This window comes from Nannospalax galili, unplaced genomic scaffold (assembly GCF_000622305.1).
Source record: "Nannospalax galili isolate Female #2095 unplaced genomic scaffold, S.galili_v1.0 scaffold799, whole genome shotgun sequence".
In the NCBI taxonomy this organism is placed as follows: domain Eukaryota; kingdom Metazoa; phylum Chordata; class Mammalia; order Rodentia; family Spalacidae; genus Nannospalax; species Nannospalax galili.
Window position 1 is genome coordinate 358,961 of NW_008343085.1, and position 7,854 is coordinate 366,814.

Below are 7,854 nucleotides of genomic sequence, written 5' to 3' on the forward strand. Positions count from 1 at the left end.
AGCCGGGCCGGCTGGCCCGTCCCGCCCCGCCCCTGGCGGTAGCACTTGCCCCGCCCTCCCACCCGGACCATGACGTCAAGGGGGCCGCGACATAGGAACGCGGAGTCCACGTTTCCTAGGAAACGGCGGTGGAGGTGGCGAGGTCTTACTCTACTCTTACGTCATTACGTTATGGTTCGCGCGTCCCAGGAGTCGACCAATCCGAGAGGACAATGAGGGAAATGCCTTTCAGCTGTCTGTGCTGTCATCTTCACTGGCGTGCATTTTCTAGCTAAGTGACAATATTCTGGGAAACCTCTTGGGGGAGGTCACGGCGCTGAAGTGGCTTCGAGCACGATTCTCGGCTGCAGCCTCCTAACCAGGATCCCTCCCACCCGGGATATCCCTGCCCTTTCTTTTCCGGTGCTATAGGAGTACTGAGGAACTGCTCACATGCTGGGCTGCTGCTCAGAGAGAGACCCCGGGTAAGAACGAGCAGCCAGCACCTCAGATAGCCTGCGGAAGCCCGCACTCAACTTTGAGACCAGGAAGCATTTCTGCGCACGCGCAGGAGCCCGAGTAGGCGGGGCTTCACAATTAGGAGCCGCCCCGCGTCACCTGCTTCCTCTCCAAACCGGAGGCTGAGCGGCAGCCTTCGCGGGAAACCCCGGGTGTTCCGTTAGGTGCTGGCGGCGGGAATGGCAGGCTCAGGGAACCTGGTCCTGCGGCCCTGGATTCGAGAGCTGATCCTGGGTTCAGAGATACTGTCAAGTCCACAAGCCGGCCAGCTGCTCAAGGTGAGCAGGCCTCTCGGCGCCCGAGAGCTACCTGGGTGGACGCCCGGGTAGTGGTTGACACTAGTTCCTGCGTCAGGTACTGCAGGACTCGGAGACCCCGGGTCCATCCGACGCCCCGGACGTCCACGTTTCTGAGGTCGGGGCCATGCTCCTGGTGTCGGACGGATTCCACAGTGTCCGGTGCCTCGTGACGCGCGAGGCCCTCAACAGCTCTGACTGGTAAGAGAGGCGCCCTCGGCTAGGGAAAGTGGGAGCCCAGTGCAGGAGGGGAGCGGGTCTGGAGGGAGGTGGGGAAGCTCGTCTCAGGCGTGTGGGGTGGCCCTGGGCCCTGGGCAGTGAGGACCATGCTTGCCACAGGGAGGAGAAAGAGTTCGGATTCCATGGGGCGGAGGGCCGGATGCTGCTGCTGCAGGTGTGCGAGGTCCGCATCCAGGTCGCTGAGGGCCGCACGGTGAGTGGTGAAGTGCCCTTGGGGCAGGTTGTTTACAGTGTCTGGCTCTTTGTGACAACTCCTGAGACACCACCTCCCAACTCCTCTAGCCTGCGGAGTTCTATCTCCAGGTGGATCGCTTTAACCTGCTGCCCACAGAGCAGCCCCGGATACACGTAACTAGTTGGTAAGTGGTCCCTCCAAGGGCTACGCTTAACTTGCCTGAGGCCATGGGGGTTCAATCCCAGTGTCTCTCACCCACCTCCTCACTCTGTGTGACATCACTCTTTTAAGTGAGCTTGGGGCCCAATGACACTGACGACTTTTCTCTTTTCCCCAGCAACCAGGACTCAGATGTGCAGAAAAAGCTCCAAGACTGCCTTGAGTAATATGGGGCTGGGCCCTGAGTGTGGTATCATCATGGGGTGGCAAATCTGGGTAAACAGGCATCAGGATTGTTACTGAGGGCTGTGCTGTTTCTCTAGGGACCACCTTTCAGAGTCTACTTCTTCCAGTGCAGGTACTGGCAAGGGTTTCCCAGTGACCTTAACTAGCCCCCAGTGGAGTTACTTCTGCCCTTACCTCATGTTGCCTTAGTAAGTACCCCACACATCCTATGTTCCTTCTCTTTGAACTCCAATCCTTTGCCTGATTCCTATCCCCAGGACTAACACTGTCTCAGCTTCTGGATGAGGTACAGGAGGACCAGGAGCATCGAGGGGCACTGGTACGCCTGGCTGAGAGCTGTCTGATGCTGACAGGCCCTGGCACACCCACCTCTGTTACCCACTGGACTGCCTCCCGCTGCCAGTCCACAGTCAGTATGAGGCTTTTCTTGGGAGGTGTCAAGGGGAGGATCAGGCAAGTTATAATGAGATTTCATATCCCACAGGGAGAACCTGTGTACACTGTGTCCAGCCTATTGCTGCATATTTCCGAGAATGACCAGCAAATTCTGAACTCTATAGACTCAAGTCAGAAGGCACCAGGTAAGAACTGGAGAGGTCAAAGTCTTTGGAACCCAAGGCCCACCGTGCTGATGATTCTTTCCGGAATCCCCAGACCCAACTCTACAGGATCCATCCCTGTCTTTTACCTACTTCCTCTGGCTTAGGCCATATAAATACTCGGTGTTATCAGCCAGGTTGCCGGACTGTGCAGAATACTGTGAAATGTGGTATAGTAGGCTCAGATCTGCTGAGGTCACAGATCACTCAGCTGAGCTAGAAGGGCTGTACTTAGAGTATCGTTCTCCCCAGGAACTCCTGCCTCACCCAGAAGCATCCCATTGGAGGAGAGTGGTGCCAGTGTCAGCCTTCTGTCAGCCTTGGCTGCTCCAGACCCTGGGCAGAGGGGCAGCTTCCAGACCTCACCAACTGTCTATTCACCCTCCCCCAGACCCCAGGCCCCCAGTTCCCCAACCCAAAGTTGTACACTCAGTACCCCATTCCTGAGCTGCACGTCCAGTCCCATACCCCTTAGCCTTGCCCCCAGTCCACACCAGGACCATGCAACTGGAATCCAGAGACGTAGCCTGGAGATCAGGATGCTAGGGCCGCCACTCAAGAAACGGCAGCTTTTTCCAAGGACAGGAGCTCAGGAGCCCTGCCCTGTTAGGGTGAGTATTGCCCCTCTGCAACTGAAAGGGAAGAGGTGGGAGGGCCTTTGGTAGAGCTAGAAGAAGGCCAAGGGTTGCCTTGGATGGCATTAGAGGGTCCTTATTAGACTCTCTAGATACTACACTTCTTTCAGGATTCCCTAAAGAGGCATCATGATGGTTCTGCCTTTCAATATAAGTATGAGCCACCCTCTGCCTCCCTCCGTGCTCAGGTCCAAGCTACCAGGTGAGTACCTGGGGCCGCCCCTCCTCTGTTGCAGCAGTCCCAAGTAACCTTGACCTATAGCCTTGGTTTCTTCCCAGGCTCCCTCCTCAGCTTGTGGCTTGGGCCTTGCACTTGGTGATGGAGCAAGAGTCTGAATTAACTCAGGGGTCACCGTAAGCATATCAGAGGATATGTACACACAGGTCGATGGACAGACAGTGCTCCATACTCTGTTTCATTCAAGTTTTTTAATAAAATAATTTCATGCGGCAGAAGAGGATTGGATCAGGGTTTGGGGCCGCCGCCGCCTCTTTGGTCTGTGGCTGGGGAGGGAGGACTCTGCTCAGGACTGGAGGGCTCTGTGGAGTATGGAGGCAGAGGCTTGGTTCCAAGGCCAGATCCTGTGAGGGGAGATGGAGAGAAAGAAAGGTTCTGAGCTGTGCTGAGCTAGCTTATCCTCCCAACTGTCCCTGGCCCCCTCTTACCTAGACTTGGGGATGGGGGTGCTTCAAGCTTCGGCCTGCGCTTGAGGACAGGGGAGCGCTGCAGCCGCAGGGGCCGTTCTAAGGAATACAGAAGGACTTGCTATCTGGCCATCCCCACCCATCTCCCCACAGCTCCCCACCTCCAGTGCATGTAAAAACATGCACATGCTACTGCCATAGCTCCTCTGACTAGTGTCCTCCCATGCCTGATAGAGGTCACTATCTTGGATTTGGAGCCAGGACTAGTAGGAATAGCTTGTCAAAATATTGCACCAGGCCTTTGGACTTCTTTATTTATCCAGACCTCACACCACTGGCAACTCTGTCCAAGGACCAGAACCAAGGTGGAAGTCCAGGAGCCCACCCTCCCCCTTCTGCACTCAATCACACAGAGGTATCTCCCTCACCAGCAGGGGCCTGGAGCTGGTCCTCATGCACAGACACTGCTCGTCGCCCTGCAGAGAGAGGCCTCGGCCTCAGCTGACCATCTAGGGGAGGCCAAGGTATCAGGATGTGCTCCCAATAACTGCCCACACTGAGCCCTTGCCTCCCACTTTCAGTGTTCTCAGAGGAATTGCGATCTCAGCAGGTATTCCTCTAGTCCTCAGCCTAGGATTGGGGTAGGAGTAGGGTATCTACCTACCTTCGTTCCTGGGGACCAAGCAGGGGTCGTCCGGGAGGCTGAGGATGTCTGGGGAGGGGCTGGTTCTCTGGGGACTTGGGCTGAGACATGGGGAGGGAGGGCCTGGACCATCCTGTTGGCCCCAACCACGGCCTCTGAGCTCTGCATTTAGCTGCTGTCCTAATGTCTTCCAAGTGGCAGACTCAGGCTCCTGGCCCCCTGGCCCAGGTCTACAGGAAGGGTCTAGGGGAGAAACAAGAGTGTCAACCAAGACCTGAGCCTGGCCTTGGAGATGGGTTGGAGCAGTGGTCCGATCCCCTTCCTGCCAGTCCTAGCACTTCCCCTAACATACACAGTGGCCCTCACTTACCAGCAGACACAGAGTGGGTGCGGGACTTGATTGAGATGGGAGGGGTCTCCGTGGAACTGTCCATGATGTCACCTGCAAAGCAGGGCTGGGGGCTCAGGCACCAGACCTTGAGGATGAGGGGAGGAAAAACCTGACCTGTCCCCTTCCCCAGAAGAACACGTACTTTGGGGACTATCCCCAAAGGCCACCTCCTCCCCCTAAACATATTCTCTTATTCTGGGGTCCTACTTACCATCCGAGCCTGCCTTCTTGATCTCGCCATCTTTGCTCTGTAGGAAATAAGTCAAACCTCAGCCTGTTGCTCTTACCTGTCTCTGTTCATTCTTGTTCTTAAAACCTAGCTACAGGCTGGGAGTGGTGGCACATGCCTTCAGTCCCAGCACTCAGGAGGCAGAGGCAGGCAGATCTCTGTGAGTTCAAGGCTAGTCTGGTCTACATAGCAAGTTCCAGGGCAGCTGGGGCTACAGGGAGACGCTATTTCAAAAAAAGACCAAAAAATAAAAAAAAATAACCAAAACAAAAAACAGCTACATCATGTCCACCATGGACTGGCAAGAACATGGCAAACCTAGTCCCTGCCCTCTGAGCTTAGAGTCTGGGATGACAGATAATTGACATAAGTGTGCAATCATGACACGTAAATGTAATTTAAGTTTTGGTGGTTTTAAGACAGTTTCACTATATAGCTCAGGCAAGCCTTACTTGCAGTCCTCCTGCCTCAGCTTCCTGAGTGCTGATATTACATACTTGCACTATCACACCCAGCAGATACATGATTTCATAGTTTTGTGATATACTTTCTGTACTTCAACATTACTAAATTCAGATCAGGTTTCACTGTGTTAGGTGCTTTTCCTGAAAAACTGTTAAGTGGATGTACGCAGGGATGTAGTTCTTAATAGGGACTATGATTAGAATCACATTAACAAGGTGACCATGGAAGGGAGTCCACAAGGAACTGTAGGGATAGTTGAGTAGGAACCTGTGTAATCTATTACATGACTAGACAGAGAACATATCCAACACACGAGGCTCTAAGGTGCCCCCAAAGGAAGAGAGCAGGGGGGTCTAAGGTAGCTAGGACCAAGGCTCCCTACAACCTTGTAGCAGGATTCAGAGTCTGGATAAAATCTCCAGAGGAAGCCCCTGGAGGACTAGTTGTTTTCATATAAGGTAAAAAGGTCAAATTTCTGTTAGCTCTGCCAAGAGTTCCCAGGTTCTAGGAGGTGTTACTGGTAGCCTTGGCCAAGCCAGAAACCAAAAGGAAGAAAGTTAAATCCAGTGACTATTTTGAGGGGGAAGAGAGAGTAACTGACAATTTGTGCCATGAATTTCCTCTTTCCTGGTCACATATGTCATCCACAGATTGCCACATGCCACCTGCCCCCTCAGTTCACACTCACCCCACCCCAACTCACTTGCTTCCTCTTGTTTTCTGCACCCCCGCTGCCTCGGCTTACACCGATCCTCTGTAACATTACTTGTACCCGATGCTCAAAGGATGGAGCCAGCTCTGTGTCTCCTCGCTCCAGGGGCCGCCGCTGGGGACAGAGATTCCTAATGTAGAGCGAGCCCACTGCCCACCATTCTTGAGAAGCCCTCAGCCCCTGACACGAGGCCTTACCTTGTCAGATCTGGCATTCAGTGCTGCCTCCTCCTCCTCAGCAGGCAGCAGTATCATGGAGTAGGCCTTGCTTTCTCGTGTATAGCGAGGCCGACTCCTGCGAGCAGGGTCAGGGCTGCTGGTACCCCCCTCTGCCCCTCCAGGCTCGTCACCACCTCGGCCTGGGCGGGCTGGCGGCCGCAGCAGGTCCCCAAGTGTATTTTTTCTGGCACGGACTGCTGTCCCAGGGCTGGTCTCTAGATCAGGCCGTGGACCCCGTGTTGAACGAGGTTTCTTGAAGGCAAAGAGGGTGCCCAGCTTCTTGCGAAGTGTACGGGGGACAGGTGTGGCACCACCCTCGGTGGCTGGATCTTCCTCTGGGACCCAGCTGTAGGGACAACCATCAGTGAGTCAAGAAACCCAAGGACTTTCCACCATCTTCCATCCCCAGCAACTGACCCTCACTCACAGTTGTTCCTGCTGGATCAGCCTTTTGGAAAAGAATTCCTCCACACCCTCATCTACGCGGGCACTAAGCCCATTCCCCTCTTGCAGCTGGGCTGGGGGCACCTGGGAAACATTGGGAAGTTACGAGTCAAGACTGTGCAACTGTGGCCTCTTCCCCCACCTCATCTTCCCAGCAGCATGGCCTGAGTAACATCCTGAGCTAGGGGGCTGTGGGTGGATACCGGTGCTGGGTTTCACTCACTGCTTCAAAAGTACTCATGCCCAGTCCACACCCGTTCTCTGTCAGAGGATGCTATAATCTGAACTACCTGGCTACCAGTAAGCAAGTACCTACATGACCCATGGGTCACACATTCCCACTTGTCTCCCCCTCCACTTCAAACAGTTCCCTGCAGTACCCTCATCCCCCACCCCCACCCCACCCGGCCTGATCCAGGCTCAGAGGCGCCAGGCTGCTGCGTCAGACCCTCAGGGGGCCTCAGGCCAGCTCCTCCTCTCCTTCTGCCAGTGCCCACTACCCTGTCAGTACCCAAGCCCACACGTACATCTCCCCACACATTCACCCGCTGGCGCACCATAGACGCAGCAGTGTCCCCGCGGCCCAGCATCTTTCAGTAACCCCAGAAGAGGGAGGGCAAGGCGGACACCCACTTTTGCAATTCACTCCATGCACTAGCCCATTTCAAAGCGGAAGTCCCCCATCCTGGCACACATCATACGAAACACGCAACCCCCGTGACCCCTCATCAGCACGGACCCGGGGTTGAGGATGGCCAGGAAGAAGATAGGGCGGGATCAGGCGGACTTGGGCCTCCACAACCCATTCGTGTCTTCTATCACAAGTGAGGCACAACGGGACCACCCATGACCCTCCAGTCTAGGAGCTCCAGAGTGTGTGGGGGGTACTCACCTGGGGGCCCCCCGGCGGCGGCCGGTGGTGGTGCTGGCGACGTGGACGCGGCCGGGCCCGGGTCGGATGGCGTAGGGGCTGCCCGGCGGGTGGAAGGTCCATGCGAGGCAGCTGGCCGGATGGGGGCCCGGGGGCGGCGGGGCTTGGAGAGCCCCGCGCCGATGGCCCCGCCTGCGGCTCCGCATCTTCTCCCGGAGCCGCCAGCTCGGGCTCCGGCTCTGCTTCCTCAGCAGCACCTGAGGCGAAGGCACCAGAAGAGCAAAGAGCGTCGAACCCGGGGAGGTGGTGGAGGCGCTAGGGCGGCGGGGGACCCGCCCAGGGCGCGGGGAGGGGCCCGGCTACGCCGCCCGCCCCTCCCCCCCCCGCC

General features: G+C 56.3%; 3 protein-coding genes across 4 annotated transcripts in view; 1 reads left to right on the forward strand and 2 right to left on the reverse strand.

Moving 5' to 3' along the window:
* Pard6a (par-6 family cell polarity regulator alpha) overlaps nt 1-293 on the reverse strand; it is a 2,191-nt gene extending 1,898 nt beyond the window's left edge. The window contains exon 1 of the mRNA XM_029566420.1: nt 161-293. The gene's annotated coding sequence lies outside the window, so the exon portion shown is untranslated. The remainder of the gene's footprint in view (nt 1-160) is intronic.
* Nucleotides 294-634: 341 nt separating this feature from the next.
* Nucleotides 635-3,301, forward strand: Acd (ACD shelterin complex subunit and telomerase recruitment factor). Its single transcript, XM_008839077.3, has 11 exons — nt 635-776; nt 853-995; nt 1,134-1,227; nt 1,317-1,393; nt 1,547-1,591; nt 1,692-1,726; nt 1,872-2,023; nt 2,099-2,195; nt 2,466-2,824; nt 2,959-3,050; nt 3,128-3,301. The coding sequence occupies exons 1-11, from the start codon at nt 678-680 to the stop codon at nt 3,204-3,206; spliced, it is 1,272 nt and encodes a 423-aa protein (XP_008837299.1). The 5' UTR covers nt 635-677; the 3' UTR covers nt 3,207-3,301.
* Carmil2 (capping protein regulator and myosin 1 linker 2) overlaps nt 3,263-7,854 on the reverse strand; it is a 12,618-nt gene continuing 8,026 nt past the window's right edge. Inside the window, exons 30-39 of one of the 2 annotated variants that reach the window (XM_029566417.1) lie at nt 7,488-7,723; nt 6,579-6,679; nt 6,131-6,497; nt 5,925-6,047; nt 4,739-4,775; nt 4,507-4,578; nt 4,158-4,379; nt 3,922-4,002; nt 3,515-3,592; nt 3,263-3,430 (exon numbers count right to left, since the gene is read on the reverse strand). In XM_029566417.1, coding sequence (XP_029422277.1) covers nt 3,315-3,430; nt 3,515-3,592; nt 3,922-4,002; nt 4,158-4,379; nt 4,507-4,578; nt 4,739-4,775; nt 5,925-6,047; nt 6,131-6,497; nt 6,579-6,679; nt 7,488-7,723 — 1,433 coding nt within the window. In that variant the 3' untranslated portion in view covers nt 3,263-3,314. The remainder of the gene's footprint in view (nt 3,431-3,514; nt 3,593-3,921; nt 4,003-4,157; nt 4,380-4,506; nt 4,579-4,738; nt 4,776-5,924; nt 6,048-6,130; nt 6,498-6,578; nt 6,680-7,487; nt 7,724-7,854) is intronic. The other variant, XM_029566418.1, reaches the window with a different exon arrangement.

Bases quoted from the DNA above. Each gene is read 5' to 3' on its own strand.
- Acd (XM_008839077.3), top strand. From the start codon at position 678: ATGGCAGGCTCAGGGAACCTGGTCCTGCGGCCCTGGATTCGAGAGCTG. The intron at 1,727-1,871 runs GTACTGGCAAGG...TCCTATCCCCAG, and splicing joins GTCTACTTCTTCCAGTGCAG to GACTAACACTGTCTCAGCTT. The intron at 2,825-2,958 runs GTGAGTATTGCC...CACTTCTTTCAG, and splicing joins AGGAGCCCTGCCCTGTTAGG to GATTCCCTAAAGAGGCATCA.